General features: G+C 34.1%; 3 protein-coding genes across 6 annotated transcripts; all 3 read right to left on the bottom strand.

The window, feature by feature from the left end:
- Window positions 1-9088: 9088 nt before the first annotated feature.
- Window positions 9089-14681, bottom strand: LOC106439296 (protein indeterminate-domain 5, chloroplastic). Of its 3 annotated transcripts, none has more exons than XR_007326587.1 (4): window positions 14362-14676; window positions 13684-14080; window positions 10541-11786; window positions 9089-9247 (listed from the first exon to the last, which is right to left on the bottom strand). XR_007326587.1 is itself a non-coding variant. In XM_048763679.1 (3 exons), exons 1-3 carry the CDS (start codon window positions 14552-14554, stop codon window positions 10601-10603), a joined length of 1776 nt encoding a protein of 591 aa, XP_048619636.1. In that variant the 5' UTR covers window positions 14555-14681; the 3' UTR covers window positions 10382-10600. The 3 variants fall into 3 exon arrangements, 1 of the variants encoding a protein (XP_048619636.1); XR_007326586.1 differs by lacking the exon at window positions 9089-9247 and adding an exon at window positions 9777-10040 and having other exon boundaries at window positions 14362-14681; XM_048763679.1 differs by lacking the exon at window positions 9089-9247 and having other exon boundaries at window positions 10382-11786; window positions 14362-14681.
- A 5025-nt stretch (window positions 14682-19706) lies between these two features.
- On the bottom strand, window positions 19707-21587 carry LOC106439295 (uncharacterized protein At4g15970-like). Of its 2 annotated transcripts, none has more exons than XM_013880703.3 (4): window positions 21236-21587; window positions 20648-21013; window positions 20085-20566; window positions 19707-20003 (listed from the first exon to the last, which is right to left on the bottom strand). In XM_013880703.3, the coding sequence occupies exons 1-4, from the start codon at window positions 21509-21511 to the stop codon at window positions 19928-19930; spliced, it is 1200 nt and encodes a 399-aa protein (XP_013736157.1). In that variant the 5' UTR covers window positions 21512-21587; the 3' UTR covers window positions 19707-19927. The 2 variants fall into 2 exon arrangements, with proteins under 2 accessions (XP_013736157.1, XP_013736156.1); XM_013880702.3 differs by having other exon boundaries at window positions 20648-21016; window positions 21236-21582.
- Window positions 21588-22444: 857 nt separating this feature from the next.
- Window positions 22445-25126, bottom strand: LOC106439294 (putative Myb family transcription factor At1g14600). Its single transcript, XM_013880701.3, has 6 exons — window positions 24757-25126; window positions 24025-24101; window positions 23873-23909; window positions 23412-23550; window positions 23163-23289; window positions 22445-22822 (listed from the first exon to the last, which is right to left on the bottom strand). The coding sequence occupies exons 1-6, from the start codon at window positions 24917-24919 to the stop codon at window positions 22598-22600; spliced, it is 768 nt and encodes a 255-aa protein (XP_013736155.1). The 5' UTR covers window positions 24920-25126; the 3' UTR covers window positions 22445-22597.
- Window positions 25127-25947: the final 821 nt, after the last annotated feature.

Genomic DNA, 25947 nt, shown 5'->3' with positions numbered 1-25947 from the left:
AATTAATTACATTATTGTCATCATATACAGGATTTTCATGGCAGAAAAGCGGTTCGAGTATAAATACGCCACAGAGGACGAACTAGAAGAAATGAAGCAGAGAGAATTTACTGGATGGATGTTTACTTATGTGAGTGCTTTAAACAAATTAAAATATATTTTATCACATATTTATACTAATTCACATTTATTGATATAACATATATATATATGTGCTATTAATAGGTGTCTGCTAGTTTGGCCAGAGGTGAAACATTTGACGATTGGATACGTGAGATGGTCGTTGGACCAAACTTTGTTGTGAAGTCATATCCGAGATTTTGTACTCGAGGATATGCATTCACAACTCAGAAGAGAAGACGTTCGAGTACGACTTATGATGCTGGCGTTTGTTCTGCATCAGGAGATGATGTATACTACGGACACATACATGAGATTTTGGAAATCAAGTATTTGGGCATGGTTGGATTGCGCTGTACTGTTTTCTATTGTGATTGGCACGACAACACTCCAGATCGAGGTGTGAGAACAGATGCATTTGGTGTTACATCAGTAAATTCGAGGCGAAAGCTACAATATTATGATCCTTTCATTCTTGTTTCTCAGGCCGATCAGGTAATTAAATGTTAATTATTCAGAATGATTCATCATCATGTGTATTAATTTATAATTTTTCTAAATGTTACAGGTTTGTTATATCAAGTACCCCCGGGTAAGGAACAGAGATGATCCATGGGTTACTGTTACAAGACTCAACCCGAGAGGCCGAGTTCAGGGAATTTCTGAGCTGGAAGACCCACTACAACCAAGCACATCTGGCAACTTAAGTGCAACAGAAGATTTAGCTGGAGTTGGCCTTGTAGTCGATTTAACTGACGTTGGAGAGGAAGCCGTCGTTCACGTAGAGGATGAACCAGTGATTGGAGAGTTTCACCAAGATCCAGATTCAGATTCATCTGGTGATGATGACTCGGAAACAGACTAGGATTGATTTTTTTTCTTTTTTTTAAGAAATACCGAGGAAATTCCGAGGAACACTTGATATAACCTCTTTCCTCGGATATTAGTTATTTGGTTTATCTAGCAAGGCAAAGCTGAATACGAATTAAAAACTACTCAAAACACAACCAAATAAAACGAAGAAACCATGTAAAAGAAATACGAACTCATAATTAAGAAAAAAAATAAAAAAAAAAACTAAGTTCAAAATTAACAGAATTACGGGTTTTGCCTTATAATTCTGTTTCCCGCACACGCATCGATCGATACGTTTTTGAACAAATACGGATCGATCGATGCGTTTATAAAAAGGCTCCAGAGATTTTGTTCGATCCATCGATGGGATAATCTAATCGATCGATCACATTGTTACGCTTTGATCCATCTTAGTGATCGATCGATGCGTTTTCGGATATATATCCATCGATCGATCCGTTTATAAAAAAACTTACACGATTTTCCGAGGACATTCCGAGGAACGTTTGAGATTCTCGATCGATCGATGGGATAATCCAATCGATCGATCACATTGTTACGCTTTGGTCCATCTATGTGATCGATCGATGTGTTTTTGTATATATACACATCGATCGATCCGTTTAAAAAAAACGCACGAGATTTTCCGAGGACATTCCGAGGAAAGCTTGAGATTCTCGATCGATCGATGGGATAGTCCAATCGATCGATCACATTGTTACGCTTTGGTCCATTTTACTGATCGATCGATGCGTTTTTGGATATATATACATCGATCGATCCGTTTATAAAAAAAATTGACGTATTGAAACCCCAAACACTAGTTCCTCGGAATTTCCTCAGAATATTCCGACGGAATTCCGAGGAAATAGAGGGTTTCCTCGGAATTCCCTCGGAATAATCCGAGGAAATTCCGAGGAAATAGGGTTTTTAAACCGAAAACAACGTTTTGCGGTTTGAATAACACCTATATAACCCTTATTAAGTGTCTTACGTTCATTATGAAGTCAAAAATTTGTTCCTTACCGTATAATTAATACTTTTCCGATTGTATGAACGAAATCCCACAACATAAGAGAAACACTTATACCTTTTAATGAACGGTAAAGGGAATACTTTCAATTAGTTTTGAAATTTGTTATTTCATGGTTTATGCTCATCTATACAAAGAATCCTCAATGGTATGCATTACAATTGTATAAGAAATGAAATACGGCAAAAAAAATTGATGTTTTGAAACCCCAAACACTAGTTCCTCGGTATTTCCTCGGAATATTCCGAGGAAATTCCGACGGATATTTATGTATCCGTCAGAATTTCCTCGGAATATTTTCATTTTACCGGGCAAATATTTCGCGAAAATTGAAATTAGAATTCCGACGGAATTCCGACGGAAAATGTCCGTCGGACCCTAGGTTTTATAACCACGAGCCCCTTCTTCTTCCCCGTTTCTCTCTTCTCCCTCTGCGCGACTCCTCTCTTCTCTCCGGCGATTTCCCCCTGAAATCCGACGATATCTCCGGCGATCTCCCCCTTCTCTTACACAAATCATGTAAGGACCCTATCCCACTCTCTTAGGTTCTATTTGTTAGGTTTTTGTGTAGTTTTGATAGATTTTTGTTAGGGTGATCGGTTAGGATTGTGATTTGGTTGTATAATAGGTTTAGAATTGTGATTTGGTTGAATAATTTGTTTTGTTGAATTGATTTAGAATTTTTTTTATATTTTTTTAATTTTTTTGTGTTTATAAAATCGATTTTTGTATATAAAATCGATTTTTGTATTTTACAAAACGATTTTTCTATATAAATTCGATTTTTTGGATTTTACAAAATCTTTTTTGTATATAAATTCGATTTTTTGGATTTTACAAAACATTTTAAATATCTATAAAACTTTTTTGTGATTAAAAACTATTATTTGGGATTTAAAAATATTTTTAATATATATATATATATTATTAAAACTATTTTTTGTAATTATTAATCTATTTTTTATTTATTAAAACTATATTTTGTTTATTAGAACTATTTTTATATATTTATTAAATATTTTTAATATATATAAATCTTTTTTGTGATTAAATTATTTGGGATTTTTTTTTTAAAAAAAATTAATTTATATATTTCTGTATTTATTAAATATATTTTTTTAATTTACAGGTCTCATGATGATCAGACCCGGCCTAGACAGCGTCGTGGTCGTGGTGGTACGGGGAGCCAGTCTCGGGATTCCAGCCATTTTCAGGATTCCCCTTCGCCCCACAGCTCCAACCATACATCTCCCTCTGCTGCACCCGCTCCTGCTCCTCTCGCTCCCGCTGCTGCATCCGCTCATGTTCCTCCGGGTCCTCCGGGAGTGATGAGTGTTGCGGAGTTGGTTCAACAGCCCGGTCGTGACCATCTTCCGTATCTCACTCCGTATCCACATGGACGGGGTCAAACATGGTAATTAAACATTTTTTTTCTTTAAATTTGGATTCATTATTAACTGTTTGTTCTTTTTATTAGGTTCAACCAATCCGGGAACGGGATCAGTGCATGGATCAACCGTATGATGTACTCGGCCCTCGACAGGGGACATCCGACTTTCAATCACTTCCCTACCGACAAGCAGGTTCTGTGGTTTCGTCAGTTTGCAGTAAGTATTCTAATTTTTTACTTATATTTATAATCTTTAATATAAATTTTCTACTAATTGTGTTTTTTTTTTCAGCAAGAGTTCGACTGGAATTCCGATGAGACGCTCTTTATCTATCACCACTTCGTCCATAAAGTTATGGACAACTATGGGAAGCAGATCCACGAGTGGAAGAAGAAGTGAGAAATCAATAAGGTTCGATTTAATTTATTAAACTATTTTTTAATTTATTAAACTATTTTATTTTATTTTTATTATTAAAAGGTCCCAAAGTCGATGAACGACACGGTCTGGAAGGAGTTGTGTGCGCATTGGGATAAGGAAGAGACGAAAGAAACTTCTTCCACCAACTCCACCAACCGCAGGAGCGACCGTAAAGGGAAGGGCATCTACAAGCATAACTTGGGTGCTCAATCTATTGCCACTCTGGGAGATCGCATGGTAAGTTCAACCGTTTTTTCTTCAATTATTTGAGTTTCAGAATTTTAATTTATTGTGCATTTCTTCTAATTTATAATGTTTCTTTAATTTATGTTTTTTTTCAAGGCGGAAGAAAATGATGGCGAGCCGGTTGATGATCTCGCCCTAATGAGGAGGGCGTATACCAACAAGAAGACCGGCCAGATTGATGACGGTCTTGTGAGGGACGTGGTCGACCTGGTCCAAACTCAGGTGGCAGACGAAGTGTCTCAGCTTCAAACCGAGGATGACGCTTCGACGGCTTCAACCAACTTGTCCTGGTTTCGAATCAACGAAATCGTTGAATCCGTAAGTTCTTTTTTTTTTAAAGTTCAATTCATTTATTTCTTGGTTTAAATTTGTAAATTTGGCTATTTTCTATTCAGTCGGTTCCAAAGAAGAAGGGACGTTTGGTCGGTTTGGGTCGTCGCACCCGGTCGGTTCCTCCTTCTTCTGCACCACCGCCCTTTGTTGATCCAGAAGTACTTACGGCTCAGTTGAAGGACAAGGATGATCGCATATCTTTGTTGGAGACCCAGATGGCGGCTCAACAGGCGGGCTATGAGGCATAGAGGAGGCTGAACCAGCAAATGATGGAGATGATGCAGAGGATGTACCCGAACGAGGTGTTCCCGGACGTGCCAGACCCGTAGTTTTTTTTTTTCCAAAAAATCGGAATGTTTTATTTTTATTTGTGAAACTTTGAATATTAATTAATATGATTTCAATTTTAATTTTAATTTTATATTTTCGAATTTAAATTTCAAAAATTTTATTTTTTTAAAAAATTAATATTTTTTACATTCCGAGGAAATTCATTACATTTTTTACTTGATCGATCGATGCGTTTTTGGACATAAGTCCATCGATCGATCTGTTTATAAAAAAACGTTCGGAATATACCGAGGGAACGGTTCCTCGGTATATTCCGAGGGACATTTTCCTCGGAATATTCCGAGGGACATGTTCCTCGGAATATACCGAGGGACATGTTCCTCGGAATATTCCGAGGAACATGTCCCTCGGTATATTCCGATCGATCGATGTATATATGTCCAAAAACGCATCGATCGATGAATTCCGAGGAAATATCCCGACGAAGTTCTCCCTCGGTATATTCCGAGGAGATTTCCGACAAACTAGTGATCCTCGGAATTTCCTCGGAAATTTGGTTCCTCGGAATTCCGTCGGAAATTTCCGAGGGATTTCCGAGGAAAGAAGAAATTCCGAAGAATTATTTCCGAGGACTTGTTTCGTCGGTATGTCGTCGGAATAACGATATTCCGACAAAATTCCGACGATTTTTTTCCTCAAAATCCTTGCTGTTTTCTTGTAGTGTTAATACAATTTGATTCACATTGGTTGTTTCCAAAAGGAAAAAGGGTCCGAATTGATATGATATTGATCATGCAATACGTCTTAGTTTTTTATTCTAGCCGGTACATAATTGCACGTGGAGTTGGGACATCTCCATCCCAACTCCAAATTTTACTCTAAAATAGAGTTGGATATGGAGCAATGAACAAAAAATAAAAAATTACTCAATAAATGGAGTAATGTTTTTATTTTTTGCTCGTTACTCCATATCTCACTCCATTTTGGAGTAAAATTTGGAGTTGGGATGGAGATAGTTTAACAACCATGAAAACGGATACAGCATATATGTTTTCTAGGGAAATTTTTTTGGTCCGGATTACTTATAGAATTACAGATAATAATAAATAATTGCTGACAAAAAAAGTAAATAATTAATTTTTCATGTTTGGGAATCAGAGAAAATTATATATATATATATATATATATATATATATACACATATATAGTATATTTATATTGATTAATATGGATAAGAAAAAAAAAAGAAAAGCATGTGAATGTGGCAGAGTTGTCGTTCATGTGAAAGTTAGAAAAAAAAAAAAAAAAAGTTGGCCCGTGATGAGACTGTCGAGTAAAGTTTATGAATAGTACAAAATTTATTCAGAGTTTCTTCTGCGTATTATTGGTCCACTTCATTATGGGATAACTTAAATTGGGCCATAATTAATAGATGCATTGATAATATGCTTATTTATTCTATTTGATGAATCAGTTACTTGGAACGAGTGACATAACTTTGAACATTTTACAAAAAAGAAATATATATATATATACTGGAAAGACAATTGGAGACAATATTTGGATAGTTAATCACACCATGGTATCTGTGACAAGAAAAATAAAAAAAAAATCACACCATGGTACATATATACAGTGTCAACCAAAACTACATATAGCAAGGCCAAAAAGTGATGAGATCTGATCAGGACGTCATACATCTACGTCCCAACCGGCAAAAATAGCTCTGCAAACAAAGCATATTATGTCGTCTCTCGCATATGATTTCAGGAGATTGGATTTACTATTTTTTGTGGGTTCGAATGTCTCAGTTTTTGGGTCCATCAATTCTTTCACACTGCGTCTACCACATGCAGACCGAGATTATAAGGAAAGACGCTTCGCCAATACTTTTTTTATGGACATGTCGCGGTAAGGCATTATTAATTTATCAATTTTGAAAATCGAAGTTCATCTACTTGATTCTAAAAGGTTAAAGACTTTTTTTTTTTTGATAAAAAAAAGGTAAAGACTCTTATTTTTTGTTCTTTAGTGTTAGATATGTTTTAAATCTTGTATGACGAGCCCAAACGATATAGGATCGATCATTCATATATAGGTTGCGTATTTTTATCTAGTTTATCTTTATTAAGTTTAGATCCGTAAAATTTTTAGTGAGACAATTTTCGAACCGGGATACTTTTATTATAATTTTCCTTGTGTATTTTTTTTTTTTTTTACGATGAAAGACCATTCTATTACTCAAACTTGAGGTGATCTGGGTAACCAAACCGGAATAGAACAACCAATAAAAAATAACTTCCTATGGAAGGATCTTGCAGTCTTAGATAAAAAATCTGAAATCTGATTGCGCGCCTGTGGAAGATGAATGATGTTGAAGTCCGGGAAGCATATTTGTAACGTCTCTATCCTCTCCAATTCTGTCGCAAACCTTGGCCACGCCTGTGGGTCCTTTATCATTGCAATCAGCTCCTTGCAGTCTGTCCCGAAGCTCTGACATGTTGAGTGTTGAAGCATATTCTCCATTGTCCACCGCAGTGCTTCTACTTCCGAATGCAAATCTGGTTCAAGTCGAGTGAAATTCTTTGTTCCCATAAGTTGAATGTTCTCAGCACTGTCCATCCATACCCAGCCGCATCCACTAAAGTGAGCAGAAGATGTCCAAGACCCATCTAACATGCAAATATTACCCAAGCTTATGACTTGGGATACCTCAGGAATATTATCTTGTACCACTGGTTGTACCACTGATTGTACCACGTCATTAGCATCAAATCAGGCCCGACATTCACTCTCTGTATGTCGAACTAGCTCCAAGGGATCTCTATCTATACCTCTGAAGAGTTTGTCATTCCTAGCCTTCCAAATATACCATAATATCCAGGGATAAGGATTCCTATCTTGTTCCGGTTCGATGATGCTATTCTTCCTCCAAAACAGATAATTCATGTTTGTGTAGACGCTTGATACCGGAAATATATCTGGGCTTGTTGGAGTCGATGATAATGACCAGATTTGTAGAGCTGGCGGACATTCAAAAAATGCATAGGTCATAGTTTCTTCTAATTCTCCGCATCTTGGACAGTAGTTGTCACACCTCATATTACGTCTTGTTAAGTTACTCGTTACTGCCACATGACCAGTTAACAGTTGTCATATAAGATGACATATCTTCTTCGGCGTCTGTACCTTCCAAGCAAAGGCTTGGAGCTTTGTGATGCTTGGCTGTACAACTTCCTTCTCTACCGCTGGTTTTAATTCCTTGTGTATTATCAACGTAATCTAGCTTCCATTTAATAAAATCCTTCTTTCTCCATAGATGTATCCAATTGATGATGAATCACATTAAATATCTATGTAATTTACTTTCTTCTGTTTATTCATCTGTTTTTCCATTATTGTACAGCAACCATTATAGCATTTAGCGGCTACATTACTCTTGTCTGATCCACCAATCTTTATCAAATCTGATATTCTTCAAAGAACATGATCACCATAATCTTCTTCTTTTTTTGAAAAAGAAGAAGAAAATGATCACCATAATCATATGGCCGGTTCCTAAAATCGAACTTGAACAAAATTCATGTATTTTATTTTTAGTAACTTTTATCAATGAATTGAAGGTTGTCAATTATAAAAAAAAATGTAAAAGCAATAAACAATAATTCTATTAAAAATCAGTATCTTGGTTCAAAGTTTGACTAGCTACCTTTGAAGGACATAATTGGTAATATTCCATTATTTACGTCGCCAATTTCTGATCATAAACAAACTATTTTATTGTCGATGGTAACGATATGAATTGTTCTTCAAGTGTATTCAACTTTGGATTTTACATATGGATTAATTAACCATTAATTATATATACTTTGAACAGGGCTGGGTTCGCGGGTCAACCCGCCCCGCATGACTCGCCAACCCGCGGATCGACTCTATTTTTTAAACTCAAAATTTCGACCCGCATAACTCGCGAAAGAAAAATCGTAAACCCGCACCCGCCCCGCTAAGATTACGGGTAACCCGCGAGGCCCGCAGATAATATTAAATTTAATAAATAATTATTTTTTTATCAATTAATTACTTTTTATAATAAAAATTATACATTTATAATTTAAATTATATAATTTTCATTAATTTATATATTTTTTACATATTTTTATTTTTATTTTTATTTTTATTTATTTTTAAAAAATTTAGAAAAAAATAAAAAAAAAAATATTTTGCGGGTCGGCGGATACCCGCGACTCAAATTTGGTTGACCCGCACCGGCCCCGCTAAAAATCGACTCAACCCGCACCCGCACCCGCATGCTGAAATTTGTAAATCGATCGACCCGCACCCGCCCCGCGGCGGGTCAAACGGGGCGAGACCCGCGGGTAATGACCCAAATTCCCAGCTCTAACTTTGAACACTTTTGATTTTTTGACAAAATATATATATTCAGAATGAAAAAGAAGAAAAGATGGAAAAAGAGCTATCTGTTTTTGGTGAGACAACGGTACCATCTCTCCCTCTCGTTGCACGTCGATGGGCCTCCTTACTTGCATGTATATATGTCCTACATTGTATATATGATATTATCGTTATTGTTATTCTCCATTTAAATTATCACGACAATGACTTTATAATGCTATTATTAATATAACTAATTATTCCAATAATTCTAGATATTGTCAACAATAATGTATTTTTTTTTGCCAAGAAACAATAATGTATTTTTTGGTCAAATAACCATAATGTATTTTATAATATTCACACATGCACACCAAAGTAATTCATTTTTAATAAAACAAATTCTAGAAATCGATTAAAACTTCATAAAAATACATAACTCTCCCGTTCTCCCCTTCCACAAAAAGAAGAAAAACTCAAAACAAATCTAGATCCAATGAAATCAGAAAAAATATTAATTTTTGTAAGGACAAATTATATATTTAAGGAAGACATGTTTTCAAACTAAAATCGGAATCGTACCAAATAGACTTGCATTAGAATTAATTTTATGTTGATGCTACTTTTTAACCGAAAAATTATAGCATCAATAATGCAGACTCGTGAACGTTGTTTGTTTATTTTGGACCGTTAAATTTAAAATATGATGGGGACAACTCTTTAGGATATGGTAGGAATATGTTACATACAAAGGCACATATTTATGCACATGTGACATGTATGTATACATGTATCGAGATATTTAGAAAGGGGATCAGAGAACATACACTCGTGACATTGCCAGCTAGTGAGGATGACAAATGAAAAGAAATTGAAGAATAAAAAGGCAAATAAAAGAAAATAAAAACAAAAAGACAAAGAAACTTAGCAAAGGCTGCTTGTACTCTCCAACTCATTGACTGCCCCATGCAATGATAAGACGATAAATGTGTCAGCCAAATATAAAAATCGAAACTGTTATTTTAACGAAATAAAATAATACTAAAAGCAGTATTCACATCCAAATTATTTGACCGTAATATACAGAACATAGACTTAGAATTGACTCCACAAATAATCAAATTATTATTTATCTGAACTACATAAGCCATTATAAATAATATTATGTTATCGTCATAATCCAAGAGAATTTTTTTTTTTTTTGTCACAACCCAAGAGAATTTAGAACTGCAAAACTATGTAAAATATTATTATATAAAAAATTCTTCATTATGAAACAATAAACTATAAACTCTGAATATTGTTCAGGAGAAATCCATTTATATAAAACTATAACGGCAAAATATTTTACAAAAAGAGAGCTGAGTTTAGATAAATGTAACTATTTATTATTACTTTTCTGATAAACTTAAATACTGAGGGACTACTTCAAATGGGATTTTGATGACGACATGCATACCTGAAAGATATAGCATGGACGTACTCGATGAATTCAAAACCTTTAAATTTTTTCCCTTGGCTAGAAACTTGCATGATGGATTCCATACGGTGGTGAACTTGTCGAACCACCACCACCAGGATTCACATTCATGCTGTTTCTATCGGCGGAATCCGACGAAGAGCCAACTCTTTCTCTACCACCATTCCCATGTTGCTGCTGCTGTTGTTGTTGAAACCCTGCGCTTCCACTCATGCTTCTTACGATCTGTCCAACTCCAAGAAAGTCTCTAGTCATGTTCTGTTTATCAGCGCTTAGTCCTTTGTTCACTCCTCCGTACGTACCAAACTGAGAATCTACTCCATTAGCGCTGTTTCCAGTTGCGCCAGGGTTGGAGAAAGAGTTCATCAAATCGTGAAGATTACTCTCGTTTTCTCCGTACATTCCACTCCCAAAGCTTCTTAGAATTGACGAGGCATTGTTTGTATTGTTGTTGCTGCTTGAGGTTGATGAACCCATTTGAGCAGCTTTCTGAAGAAGAGCAGTGGCTGACATGTGAGATGCTGAATTAGGGTTTTGCATTGACGAGCTATAGAGTGAAGGCACTGCTCCTGAATTGATTCTGCCTGCTGAACTCATCAGATTGTTAGGGAAGAGACCAGTACTTCCTCCTCCGCTTCCTCCAACAGCATTTTCACCACCAAAATGGTTTGAAATCATATGATTACCCGAAGGAACAGCAGCAGCATTAGGGTTGCTTGTACCAGAAGCAATTCCGTTGTTTCCAGATAGGAAGCTTAGATTGAAGAGATTGGAGGAAGGAGAATTATGGTTATCATTTGAGAACTGCATCAGACTCTGCTGAAAATTCATTGGAGATGGCTTGATGTTATTGCTTGCAGCCAAAAACCCTTGTTGTTGATGTTGATGATGGTCTTGCTGATCATGAAAGCTAGGGTTTTGCTCTTGCATGAAGTAACCTGAAGCATTTGCAGCAATGAGATCTGAGGAAGATCGTGAGGCGCCCCCTCCACCTCCTCCGCCGCTTCCAAGTCGAAGAACGTCACCGGACTGATGATCAAGATTTTGTGGGTTCCCAATGTGGGGCAAACCAAGGATCATGCTTGAAGTGTTGTTGTTGGAGTTGTTGGTGTTTTGTCCGTAGGGAAAGTGGTGACTTGGCAAAGAAGTCAAAGAAGTTGGGTGTCTCGCACTCTCTTGAGCCAACGCGTCACAGAAGGCTCTATGTGTAATGAAACTGTCTCGCCTGCGACACACCAAAACAAAAAGAAGAGTAATGTAACAACGGAATCTATTGGATCGTCAGGTATATTAATCAAATGACGAAATAAGAAGACATATTACAGTTTCAAAAAAAAAAATTAAGAAGACATAATTCAAAAAAAAAAAAGACATATTTTGGGAAAGGTGAGAGAGAAATATTTATAAATATAGAGAGAGACTCTTCATGTCACGTAGCTTCAAATAGATTCGCGTGTAATTATTGGATCTTGAAAAATAGATAGATAGATAGAAAGTCACTCTCCTACTCTATGACACATCATATTATTATTTCAGCTATGTAATTTTAAACAGCTTACACACTCACATGCCTTGATGTATTTACGAATAATGCACGTATATACATAAATAGGAGTACAATGTTGTGTCATACTTCAACTATGATGATGTATGTCCGTGTCTATATGATTATGTGTACGAGCAACATGTATAAATCAGTATACATGCAGTAAGCAATGACCATAAATATTATTCAATTCCGACCAAATATTATGCCTAAGATATGCTCGTCATTGGAAACTAGTAATTTAATGTGTAATGTATGTGTTAATGTATATATAAATGAATACGCAAAAGAATCAAATAGGTAGGTGAAAAAGTTAAGTTTCACAATAGTAGTAGTATATGGAGAGAATGATTGTCAAATGAATATCTGAATCTGTCTTAATCCTAGATCCTGTAAATCCAATAAATGCAACTTCAGCATATATTCAATGAAGGACTAATATGTTATGCATAAATGGTTAAATAAGTAATTATGTATATAATTATATACCACCATATTTTTAATACCTTCGTTCCATTTATAGAACTCCTCTTTATTGACGCGCACACACACAAACATAGCAATGCCAACCAAGACTGAAAAATACTCCTAATTTGAAATGTTTTTAATATACTAGTTTTTGTTAAAATTTAATATATTAGTTATCACTTCTATGCAGTTTGAAGCCATTTTATGCAAAATGTATATAGTAATTAATCAAAATAATTATGCGGTGTGTGGTTATATATGGTGCAGATTACACCCGATTAATGAAAACGAGTAATATGTTAGTAAAATTTGCACAGCATCATTATCCCTGAAACTCCAAATGGGGTTTCTTAATTTTTTTTTTTTTTACTTTTTGGAATTTAGAAAAAAAAAAAACGAACCAATCGTGAGCCGCCACGTGTTACTGGGGTCCGCGAACAGTGTAAGAAACCCTTAAAAACCGACTACTATTTAGTAGTTTTTGTAACCAGTTTCTTAAAAAAAAGTGGGTCCTACGCGGGATCCACACGCTAAGAAACCCTCTAGTATCCTGGTCTAAGACAACAAATACTGTAGCAACAACTCTCTAGAGATATTATATGGTTTAGCAGCACGTGAATTGCCCATATTATAAGAATCTTTTTAAATCTAAGAAAAAAAAATCTAAAAATATATTAATAAATTTTATGACAGAAAATCTGGCGGTGTTTCCAAGGTAAAATATATAGACAAAAACAATAAATTAAAAAGAAATTAAATTCGTCCTCTTTGGTTTTGAGTTTCTGCCAGAAAGCATCTTATGAAATATGGCAGTTTCAGTCATATACATATATAGGTATATGCACACACATTCACGTGTGTTCATGTATCCATTTTATTTTTATAATTTTAATTTAAAAGGAAAAAAGAAAGAAATTACTGCACGAAAGAAAGCGATAAGAGCATCGAAGACTTCGAGGCGAAACAGAAAGCGAACCTAAGAAAAAAAGCCCCCTTATCAAAAAAAAAAAAAACCCTAGTCTATGAAGAATGACCCAGACACACATTCACACCCATATCATATAGGATTAATTATAATTTAAAGAGTTCAAAAGTTCAGAATATTTACCTGGAGAAGAGTGTACCACAATCGCAACGATATTCTTTGGTACCACAAGTCTTGGAGTGAGCTTTCCAATCAGATTGAACAGCGTAACGCTTAGAACATTTCTCGCATTTCCACTTTTTTTCACCGTGTTTACGGTAATAATGTTTCTTGATTCCGGTGAGGTCTCCGAGAGCACGTGACGGATCATGGTGGACGCACGAGGGCTCCGGACAAAGATACACTTTCCTCTTCACTTCTTTGGTCGATTTTTGCTTAAGTTTCCATGGAAGATTGTGTCCTCTTCGGTGAAGTTGTAGATTCTGTTCTCTTTGAAACCCTTTGTTGCATACTTCACATATGAATCTGTTTGTAGCCATTAGTGTCTTTGGAGATAAAGCTATCACTTCTGCATCTGAATCTAATAGAGAAGAACAAAACATTGAGGGTAAAATTATTAATTAATTAAAAGAGATTTTATATTGCATGGTATGTAACTAATTATAATCTCAATCTTGGAAAATCAATAACTTGTGTTTGCTAATTTGCTTATTTCAAGATTTGGAAACTGAGAAAAGAGAGAAAAAGGGAGATGAAAAAGGGATCTCTCTTTTTTACTACTTAATGATACTAAAAATTGATCACATGATTTTATAAGATTATGATGATAAGATTTCAATTAAGGGATGGTAATTAGCTTACTTGGAGTTCTTGGTTGGTTTCTTTTCTTTTTCTGCGGTGGAGCTTCAAGGGGTTGCTGAGGCTGCGGTGGCCGGTGGTGAGGAGGAGGAGGAGGAGGAGGAACGGCTGCAGAGGAATTAGGAGGAAGCAGGTGAGACTGTTCATCTTGTCGAACTCCAAAGAAGGAAGCAGCAGAGGATGAAGAAGCAGCCATGGATTCTTATGTGTTCTGTGTGATGGTGAGAGAGAGAGAGGAGACAAGGAAAAAAAAAAGAAATGAAATGAAACTAGAGAGAAGAAACTCTTTAACATTAAATTTTTTTGACTTCCACTGATATCTTATCTCAATAAAGCCCTAAAAATGGGATATTCCAGATTTTAAAATAATTATTATTGAACTTTTTTAGCGATTTTTTTTAAATACATAAAAATATATGTCAGGTAATAGAAGAGAAGATGAAAGTGACAAGTGAAACGAGTATTAGGCTAGTGAAAAAATGTTCACACCCAACTCTATCAATAGCCTAGAGCGTCGAGAGAATGTTTAACGGAGGATTCTTAGGGTAGGGTTCTCTTAAGAGTTTTTTTTTCAGTCGCTCTTAAGAGTTCATATTAAGTTTAAAGGAATCTATATAATCAAATTAAATCAATCTACCTTTGTTAGTTTGGTGTAGGTTTAATCTCTTGTGTATTGATCTATATTACATAGGATACTAAAACTATATACATGTTATGCATTTAAGAAAAAGTTTGTTTTGTTTGTTGCGCTATTGAACCAAACTATTATAATTAATTTGGGTGTCGAATATAGACACTAACACCAATACAGAGCAATTGATTATTTTCTTCTGAATATGTAAATTTTAGAAAGGAAAATGAGAACTACAGAGGTCGGTGGACCCAATCCTTTTGCCACATAACGACAGTGGCTGGTGCGTGAGACAAAGCCTCAACAGCTCCTCTCCCTCGCTAACATATGTGAATAATAAATTAAAAGTGAAATCGGATCTAAAAAGTTTATTTTTATAAAGCAGATTACCATAGTGTTATGACACTAATTAAATAATGTAGAAGAAGAAAATGAAAAAGTTGAAATGATGTGCGTACGTGATTTTAATGCTGGAGTAGATCCAACAGTGTAAAGTTTTCGAGTTTGAAAATGAACTAGCTATTAAATTAACATAATGTAAATTTTCTACTTCTTAATTAGCGGTTACTAAAACTAACCACTATATTATATATAACTAAAAAACACTAGTACTAATTCTAAGAAAAATCTGATTAGTGCTTCCTAAAATAATTAGATACGAGAGTATGTTATCTTTGTTAATTCGACAACTCTGTATTTTTTATTTTCTCGACTTTCCAAAGGTTACTACACAAAGCATCTAATATTTTCTTATATTCTTAACAAAATAAGCTTATTTTTCACAATCGTAATCATCTCATCTCATATGGGTCTCTTCTTCTTCTTTTTTTTTTTTATCAATTGGGTCTCTTCTTTTTGTTTTAAATGTCCTATCATATCATATTACACTTATATGAATGTATGATCTATGTGTCATAGAAGGTTAAAAAGAGATATTTCAAAGGTAAAAAGGAAGAATGATTGTATATATTTTTCATGTATGTGGAAAGTAAAACAAAAAAGGATACTCCAAAATTTTAACTATATTTCGTCATCTCCTCCCATATGTATTCAAGCAATTGGGTAAAAACAAATCAAACAACTCTATATTATGATTCCCGAGTGATTGATCCAAACATCTTTTATTTATTCAGTTAAATTACAAAACAACTAAATTCACACATAATTTTTCATAACGTTGCTGTTAATGTCTATTAATATTTTCTTAAGATAATATAGTTTTACAGCAACCGGTATATATATTGAGCAGAAAATTAATCTGACATACTGCTATTTAAAAATAAATTAGTTAAGAAATTATTATAAACTTTAATTTGCTTATATGTATGTTAAGATATTTACAAACAGTCTTTAACATATTTATTTAAAAATTCAGTCTATTCTCAAAAGAAAGAGATCAAGAAAATCAATCCATTGGTACATATGGGTGGGTCTTTGTTCATGAGTAAGAGTTAATACTGTGTTAAACATATTTAATTAAACCCCACCATAAGATAATCCAAAACACATATGATGATATGACGTTATGGTTTTATTTGAACAATTATTTTTGCTATGCAAAGATTTTTTAGGAAAAGGAATAACAATTGCTATTCCCGATAACAATGACACTTGAACCGTAACCTTTCCTCTCACATACAGATTCGAACATAAATTCTTTCAAATCAACAGTAAGTACATCTAAAAATATGAAAACAGTGCAAGATTTAATATAAAGATAGAAAAAGAACTTCACCTCTTTTAGCTCGTAGAGTTTGAGGTAAGATTTGGAAGCGTTGCTATCAGTTGCGTGCTTCTAAGTAGGGAATAGATGGCCATATATATATATACATAGATTGTATACACACACAGCGTGTAATAAATGGGTATGAGCAAATTTAAGAAGAGTTAATACAGTTTTGCCAATCATTAATTACTTTAATAAATCACTTTCAAAGTTTTCATATTATTAGCTAAATTTCAATTTGACTAAAGTTGTTACTGTAACTACCATTCATAATTAAGCCCTTTTTCAAAAAAAAACCTACCATTCATAATTTCATATATTAAAATTACTTTAAGAAAACAACAACAATAGGTTCTCTTTAAACAAAAAAAAACAGGTTCTTTAAATATTTTCCATTCTATCCCCACTTGTGAGGACATTAAAAAAAATGACAAAATATTTTTTATTTTATTTTTGATTCAATCAATTATTATATTTTAAAAATTAAAACTCAACTTTTTTAACCAACAAAATCACCCTTTTATATATACAACGCTATTACCAAAAAGGAAATATATACAATGCTTAAATACGAATTTGGATGTCAATTTTTTTTTTCTTGGGATGTCAAATTTCTTAATATAGACATTAACGTTGAGATGTCAAATCTTTTGCTAAAAACCCAAAACTGATAGTTTTAAATCTATATAGTCCAATTCCCTGGTTCCAATTGCATACGAAATTTACACCAATGGATGTCTATGACAATATTATGCTGTTGAAATAAGATTTTTTGAAACCATAATTTATCTCAATATCTATGAAAATTAATTTTTTTACCACATAAAATTTTGAAAAAGATGAAGTTAAATGATTGATTTGGGTCCTATGTAAGGAAAACAAAATTTTGGGGTAGTAACATAATTCAGATTAAAGTTATGTAATTTTATATAATTTTCTTAAAACAGACTAATAAATGGGTATTTTGTCAAATTTTATTTTGGATTTATGCGTGATTATTACTAACAAGTGACAACGGTTATAAACTACAAATAACCCAAAAAAATAATGCCGCGTGTAAGTCATGGAGAGCCTATAAAATTTTCATATCTATCTAAACATATGTTTTGCCACTTGTAAATTAATGAAAAGCTATAAGTCTTTCATATCTTTTTAAGTAAAATTTATAAATTATTAAGGAAAACATTGTGCCGCGTGTAAGTCAAGGAGAGCCTATAAATCTTTCATATGTATCTAAGAAAGTATATGACCGTGTGTAAGTCATGAAGAGCCTATAAACCTTTCGAAGATGGTATCTTGAATAACAATACTGTCGCGAACGTTACAAACATTGACTAATGCTAAGCTTTGTTCTTCACTCTGAGTTAGTTTGAGCTTAATAATTCACTTTTTGTTTGTTCTCTTCTTTAATTGACTTATCTTTCAAGGTCAGAATCTTTATATCAACAACAAATTGAGCAGATATTACAATAAACCAAAAACTAGTAGACCTTAAAATGTTAATAAACTGGCTGATTACATAAACTCATACCTCGAGATATTATATGGGGAAAAAAGAGATATTATAAATCATTACATAAAATGGAGGGAATCTTGTATCTGACGCTCAAAAGATTGCCTATCGTTCTAATATGAAACATAACTATGCAAAGGAACCGGGCCTCGTGGTCTGGTGGTATAGGAACCTCGGCTGAGGTGCCCGCCATCACGAGTTCGAGTCCCGGCCACAGCGGATTTAACATCCCTTCCGTTGGGGCGCTGGACCCCCTACCGGGAGATAGTTGGGAATGTGGCTGCCCAGATACCAGAGTTACCAAAAAAAAAAAAAAAAAAAACTATGCAAAGGCACTAAACATTACATTAATTCGGAAAGAACTACAAAATTAAACTCGCTAACGTATCAAGCCGAATGCATATAGTGTCCTGTAGTTTGATTTTTGTTCAAGTCAGTCTGCCTTGGGTTTGAGAGTTTACTTACAAGAGCTTTTTCTGACAAACAGATACAATAGTTTAACTGAAATGTACGTATAAGAGTGTTGTTGATGTATAGATCGCACGAAACAAAGAGTGCTGCAGACGAATGTCAAATAAATCTTTAAGAGAAGTTTGATATCTTCAATCTAGGAATGTTTTTATTTACCTTCACATATATGGTATTGTTGTCGGAATTGTCTATGCGAATGAAACAAGTTCTTCTAGGACTATCATAGACAAATCTTTCTTTTAATATACCAATGATTGGTTTAATTAAAACAAATGGCCGATATCTTGTTAACATTTTTTCTAGTTTATTTCGATGCTTCTTCTTCACATTTACGTTCAAATATAAAATATTCCCTCCGTTTTTTTATTTAACGGTTTGGAATTGTGCAGACATATTAAAAACATTTAATTTTATACATTTTCTTAACAGAAACATCATAAACTATATAACTAACCATAATTAAACTAATAAAAAGTAATTTGCATAATATAAGAAGTCATATAGCATAAAATCATTAAAATTTACATTAAAAATTGAAAACATCATGTAATTCGAAAAGAAAAAAAAAGTATAATTTCATTTTAATTAAGTAATGTAATCATGAACCAAGTCATTCTCTCTTTTTCAGAACGTAGCCAAGTTATTCTAAGCCCTTTTTCAATTAAAAAAAAAAAACAAGTTATTCTTGAAATGTAAATATGGTATATAGGCTACGTGCCTGGTTGTTGCGGCACACGGTGGTTTCTTCTCTTGGACTAAGGAGGTAAATTTGTTAGTTCATATAATTTGTCATCACATAAACGTGTACCCACTTAATCATTTTTCATGTAACGATTTCAAGTAGATCACTTATATGAGAAACTTCTTATTTTATAACTCTGTTTACATTTCATATTTCTTTTTGCCAGTTTTTCAATTGCATAAAACAATCTGGCATTAACAGTTTGTAGTTTGTCCACCAAACGTCAATTTAAAATCTTGCATGTCGAGATTACACTTTGAACACATAAATGTGGCTAGAAAATATTTGTTAGAAATTGCAAATATTAATGAACAAGTACTCATTACTAGAGAAAATGGGCTCTTCTGGCACAACAAACAAGACATTTGCATTATGTGTTCCTCTTTGAGAACGATCGATGATTTTTACAAAACTTGGCTTCCATCTTTCTTCTTCTTCATGTAACGAAAACAAATCTCTATATACATTTGTAAACACATACACACTTCACTCTTGGGATTCTCCTGGTGGCTCGCTCTCTTCTTCATACATAGACTCATCATATCTCCGAAGTGAATCAAGACTGCAAACAAACAAAAACAATCATGATTTCCTTAAACAATCGCTAGTAGAAATAAAACAAGATGGATTCAAATTCAAAAACCTGCAATTCTGAGGAACTTTCCAAGAGAAACCAGACTCCTGTTTAAGATGAAGTGGCAAAGCCATAAAGTCTCTCCAATCTTGAAGCATGATTCTAAGATCATGAAGCTTACTATCCATACCAAAGCAGCAATTCGCATGCATGGTACGAACCAGATTCATATCTTTGCTTGGTTCACAGAGTCCACCAAAATACGCCGTGTTCAAGAACCTAATCCTAAGCCCAATCCGGAAAACAAAAGGCTCCCTCTTGATGAAGTTAAGAACGTCCTGGTCGTGATACCCCGAGTACCTGATCCGTGAAGCGTACCAGTACTTGTAGAAGAGTATAGTTCTGTTGTTAGACCTCACAAAGCTAAACCCTCCGTTGGGTCTATTCTCTAAATCATTCGACCTTCCTAAGTAATGGTCACAAGCAATCTGGAAGTCAGCGTATCTGTAAAACCGCGTAAAAGGGTTTCTGAACCACATCACATCAGCATCCTGGAGAAGCAAAAGAAAACCGAATCATTTTCAAGAACCTGAAACACATTCTTTCATACTCGTTCAAGAAAATGGTTATACCGTGAAGACAAAGTTGTAACCCAATTCAAGAACAGAACGCAAGAAGTCGATTCTTCTCCACATCATCTTCAAGTAAGAGCGAGTCATGAAGTAAGCCTCCTTTCCGGAGAAATCAACACCTTCTGTTTCGAGACTGAAGCAGTGCTTGTGAAGCTCTCGGCAACGGGAGTAAGCTTTAGCATCCAGAGCAATGATCACCAAGTGGTTCAAGAGCATGCTTGTTCCTTCACCGATTCGAAAACTCTCGAAGAAGAGGTCGATAACAGAGCCAGGAGCTGCCCAAGCTTCGTTCAAAGTCGTTAGAATCACTGTGTTGTCACGAGTTGCAGCTCTACGAAGAACATCTTCAAGCTTAGGCTCTTCAAGCTCCTAACATCATAGAATAGGTTTAGATAACATCTTCAAATCAAGAGATCAAACTCAAATGCTAGCTTAGTTTCTACATTTCTTGAATCATCTAACATCATAGATTCAATTAGCACAAGTTCATGAACCGATCAAACCCTAAATCAAGAATCGTACTCTACATTCGTCGAATTTCAAAATTTCTGGTGACAATGTGAAAGCGAAGAGGAGGAAGAAGCTCACCAGAGACTGGAAGGAATCGAATGACGGGAAAATGCGAGAGAAAATCGAGGAGGAGCTGGGGACGGCGTCGAGGGAATCAAGGGATCTGTAGAGGACGAAGATGGAGATGGAAATGGCGACAATGTATATGACGGCTCGGCGTAGAGGACGGGAGCACGGCGGCATGATGAAAGAAGATACGGCGGAGACGGAGGAGGAGCGTTTAGCGTCGAGGGACGAAACGTGGAGCTTCGTCATCGTCTTGAGCCTCGAGGGAAGACGGTGCGATAGATTCATCTACACCGACCATCGTCGGCACCGACGCCAAAAACTTAAGTTAATTTTAAGACTTTATTTGGGTTTTTTCTTCTTTTTTTTTACTATTTTACCAAGAGAAATTACTGGATGGATGGATATTAATAAATGATGTATAAATAACTTTTTCTCTTGTTTATCAAAGATTTAAAGTTATGGAACAAATCTTGAAAATAAAATTTACATAAACGTTAATATCAAACTGAAACCTTTAATAATGAATTTAACCCAATAATAAACACAGTTCCAAAATTTAAATCATATAATCAAAACAATACGCTGAGAAAAAGTTAAGGGCAAATCTCCAAAATAGCACATTTCTAAGTTTATATCACAAAAATAGCATTCAAAAACTAAAATGACCAAAATAGCACATTTCTAAGTTTATCCTTTGAAAATTTTAATTTTTTTATTTTTCAAAATTTGAAATTTTATCCCCAAAACCTCATTTCTCAACCCTAAACCCTAAACTCTAAACCCTAAACCCTAAACCATAAACCCTAAACCCTAAACTCTAAACTTTAAACCCTAAACCCTAAACCCTAAAATCTAAACCCTAAACCCTAAACTCTAAACCCTAAACCCTAAATCCTAAACCCCACCCTTTAACTCTAAACCCTAAGTTTGTGACTTTTGATAAAACATTAAGTGCTATTTTTGTGACTTTTCACCTTGAGTGCTAGTTTGGGAACATAAACTTGATTTAGTGCTATTTTTGTCTTTTTCTCGAAAGTTAATTACACATCATTTATTGATATCCTTTTTTATGTATAAATAACTATTCTCTTCCCTTTTTAATTTTAATCGTCCAGATATGAAACAAACCAGCATATTGTTTTGACTAGGATTTAAGTTTTGGCTGTGTTTTATTGCTGAGTTAAAATAATTATTGTTTTGTATTTTTAAAGGCTCAGCTTGATATTAAGGTTTATATAAATTTTATTTTCAAGATTTGTTCCATTAACTTTAAATCTCTGAAAAGCAAGAAATCCTAGGAGTTTAACAACAAAATCATCTGAATGTTTTCACTGGGACTAATCTAAGCAGACAGATATTTATTTACTGGTTTCAGCTGCTGAGGAGAGAAACTGAAAGAGTAAGGTTGAGATCAATCTTTGGTGAAGAAGCAAAGCAATCTTTGAAGACGAATGGTGCAGAACAAGTGGAGACTGCTTCACTGGTTTCGCTCACTGATGATCCGTTGCTTCTCCATTGATGATGGTTCAAAGACAGAGACAACGACAAATCTTCCCCTTCTTGTTCTTGCCCAGTGTTCTTCTCCTTCTCTGTTGTCTATCGAGGACAAGACAAACGAAGAAATCAGCTTCTAAACCGGAAAAGATTCGGATTGTGTTACCCCGATTTCAATAAACCTTATAATAAGTTCCTATGACAACTAGGTAACTAAACCGGACACGACTCGGTTTTTAAATTTCACCCAGTTTCAGTCAAACCGGTTAAGACATCAAATCAAACTCTAATGTCCAATCTAGAATCGAAGGAGAAACATTATTGAACCGGCCTAGATTTAGAAAGGTAAAGACTTCAAAATTAAATCCAAAAGCATATAATGAGAGTATATTTTACTAATTAGATGATACTACATGTTGACATAAAAGTTGATAAAATATACCTTGTGGCAATGATGTGATGGAAACGGCGTCGTTTCTCTCGTCTTCTCCATGTTTATGATGTGAAGAAAGTCATCATCATCACCACCACCACCAGACTGTGAAGTCTGATATTCTCTTCTTCCACCTCTGTACCAAAGTAAACAATATTAAAAAGTACAATTCAAATACAGACAAAAGGGTATATTATGATAGCTTCACTGATACAAAATTAAAAACATGTCAGAAAATATAAATAAGTAAAAATTTACCTAAGAGAAGAATGTGAAGAAAGAGGAAACGAGTGATACCCCAGAAGACAATCATTCCTTGAGGGTAAAGACAAGTTGTCATGAAGATAATCTTCTTCAGTGTCTTGTCTTCTTCTTATTGAAGATAAAGAGCTTTCCTCTGCCCCCAAAAATGAAAATAAAATATATAAAGAAATATTAAGCTATGACTATAATGAATATTCCCTTGATCAATAAAAATAATTTATTTTTTTTAATTTAAAAGAAAGATATATGTATTTGTAACAATTGTCTTATGAATCATGACACTAGACCAACAGTACATACTACAAACAGATGCTGTAAAACAATTAAATTCCATCCATTATTATAGTTTTGATGTTAACAGTTCAGATTAAAATCAGCGGTCCAGTTCTTCTATAAATCATATAATTTCAGAATATTTATGGAAAAATAAAAAAAAAAGGGGAAAAAATCCATACCTGATTTGCCCAAAGTGAGTTTAGAACCTCTATACATCTGTTGTATGTGATGAAAAAAGAAGAGACAGGGAGGGGGACTTTAATATTCAAGATACTAGGAAAAAGATATAAGGCTAAGAGAGAACAAAAGTAACGTCAGGTAAATCTATTACCTGGAGATGGCTCTTGACATGTGAAATGGTGAGTCCCCTCACATCCATCATCTTAAGAATAAGCTTTGGAGTGGCTCCTGTTTCATAAAACCCAACATAAATACAACGAGAACAAAAAGATTAAAAAGGTGACTATGATGATTCTTTATGTGACTATTCACGAAAAAGGTAATGAGTAACTTTAATATCTTATAGAGCATGAAACATAATAGCAAAAGTGTGACTTGGTTCAGAAGCTTGATGAAAATTATTCTCGAAGGATGATGACAGAAAATAATGAGAAATTTTCAAACTTTGGACGAAATATCCAAAAAAAAAAAAAAATACTCCAAACTTTTTTTTTTTTTTTTTGGTAATCATGTTTAAAAAACACTCCAAACTTTAGATATAGGAATGAAACAAAGTAGCAAAAATATGAAGGCATCGTTCAACAACTTGACAAGATGAGACAAACAATGATAAAATGTTCATACTTTTTTGAAATTTTCTAACAAATCTAATCTTGAAAACATATGGATGAAACAAATTAGCAAAAAGTGTGAGGCTTGGTTTAAAAACACTTGACTAAACAACGAGAAAATCCCAAACTGTTTTAAGTAGATCCAAAAATTCAAACTTAAAATATGTATAAATGAAACAAATTAAGTAGCAGAAAGTAGCAAAAACTTGAATAAAACAAAGTAACAAAAGGTTGCATTTTTGTCGAAATATTGAAGGAGAAAAGAAACGTACTATGTTGGCCACCAAGCATATCGACGGCGTTAAGGAAACAACGGTGGAGCTCCGGCGTCCATCTGAGTCGAGGCACTGGAGACCGTACGTATGGCCTAACTCTGCCGCCTCCGTGACCGTTAAATCCAACGTCGTTGCCGTTTCTTCCACCACATGTACCCATTCCTTTACAAATGATCAGTCTCAAGAACCCTAAAACTCCTTTTAGATTTGGAGCACAGAAACCAAGAACAGAAGACAGAGAAACGTAGGAGAGGATTTGTGGGTATGTGTTGGATTTAAAAGAGCAAGTCTCTTTTGTTTTCTGAAATGGTTTTGGCTTTTTCTAAAAGATGACTGTCTCTTTTTCCATCTATTCTTTTTGTCTTTTTTAATGCACTCATACATACATATATACACCTCTCTTTACATATATATCTGCAAAATGCCAAAAACTAATTATTAGACCTTTTTAGAAAAGGTTCATTCATTTTTATTTCCCGGATATTCCATTGTAGACTTTGTAGTTGTGTTTAAACTAGAATTTTAATTGATTTATGTTTCGATTTTGGATTTTGTTTGATATATAGTTTAGATTTTGAAATATTAAATTCTAAGTAAAATTTAATATAATCAGAAATTATCTGATTTGAACATTATATAAAAACATTAACACAATTTGGATAATTATATTTACAAATCAAAATTTGAACCAAATTATGTAAAATATTATTTCAACTTAAGAAAATCTAAAAAAAAACGTAAGAAAAACTACACTGAAAAGAGCTAAAAGCATATAACGAAGGTATAAAAAATAACCAGCTGGAATGTTTAAGTGTTTTTATTTGGTACTTTATAAATTTGTAAATTAAGAAAAACGAGGTGACATTTGTTTTTTGACGTAGCTACAAGGACATAGCCATATATAATCTACAAAAATGGTAATTATACGAAAATTGTTTTGGCTTTGGTTACATCAGCCTTGACTCTTGACTCCATTTTTATTATTATCTTAAAATATATAAATAGTTTAAGAGATGCATATCAACGTACCAGAGAATCAGAGATTACACAAGGCTATAATATACAACTTGCATGCAAAAGAAGAACTGACTACTTTTGATCATCCAATACTAATCTCTTGTCTACACATGGGTCTATAATATTTACCTTGTAGGGATTTGGGATTTACCCCAATGAACAAGTTTCGTC

Source organism: Brassica napus, chromosome C7, assembly GCF_020379485.1.
Source record: "Brassica napus cultivar Da-Ae chromosome C7, Da-Ae, whole genome shotgun sequence".
Classification (NCBI taxonomy): domain Eukaryota; kingdom Viridiplantae; phylum Streptophyta; class Magnoliopsida; order Brassicales; family Brassicaceae; genus Brassica; species Brassica napus.
Note: the sequence above shows the minus strand (reverse complement) of the source record. Positions and strands in the feature narration are given on the sequence as shown.

Excerpts from the sequence above, each read along its gene's own strand:
- LOC106439296 (XM_048763679.1), bottom strand. The coding sequence starts at position 14,554 with ATGGCTGCTTCTTCATCCTCTGCTGCTTCCTTCTTTGGAGTTCGACAA. Across the intron at positions 14,081-14,361 it reads AAACCAACCAAGAACTCCAA|ATTCAGATGCAGAAGTGATA; the intron begins GTAAGCTAATTA and ends CTTCTCTATTAG. Across the intron at positions 11,787-13,683 it reads TGTGGTACACTCTTCTCCAG|GCGAGACAGTTTCATTACAC; the intron begins GTAAATATTCTG and ends GGTGTGTCGCAG.
- LOC106439295 (XM_013880702.3), bottom strand. The coding sequence starts at position 21,511 with ATGAATCTATCGCACCGTCTTCCCTCGAGGCTCAAGACGATGACGAAG. Across the intron at positions 21,017-21,235 it reads TCGATTCCTTCCAGTCTCTG|GAGCTTGAAGAGCCTAAGCT; the intron begins GTGAGCTTCTTC and ends CTATGATGTTAG. Across the intron at positions 20,567-20,647 it reads GTTACAACTTTGTCTTCACG|GATGCTGATGTGATGTGGTT; the intron begins GTATAACCATTT and ends TTGCTTCTCCAG.
- LOC106439294 (XM_013880701.3), bottom strand. The coding sequence starts at position 24,919 with ATGGGTACATGTGGTGGAAGAAACGGCAACGACGTTGGATTTAACGGT. Across the intron at positions 24,102-24,756 it reads TATGCTTGGTGGCCAACATA|GAGCCACTCCAAAGCTTATT; the intron begins GTACGTTTCTTT and ends TTTATGAAACAG. Across the intron at positions 23,910-24,024 it reads ATGTCAAGAGCCATCTCCAG|ATGTATAGAGGTTCTAAACT; the intron begins GTAATAGATTTA and ends CACATACAACAG.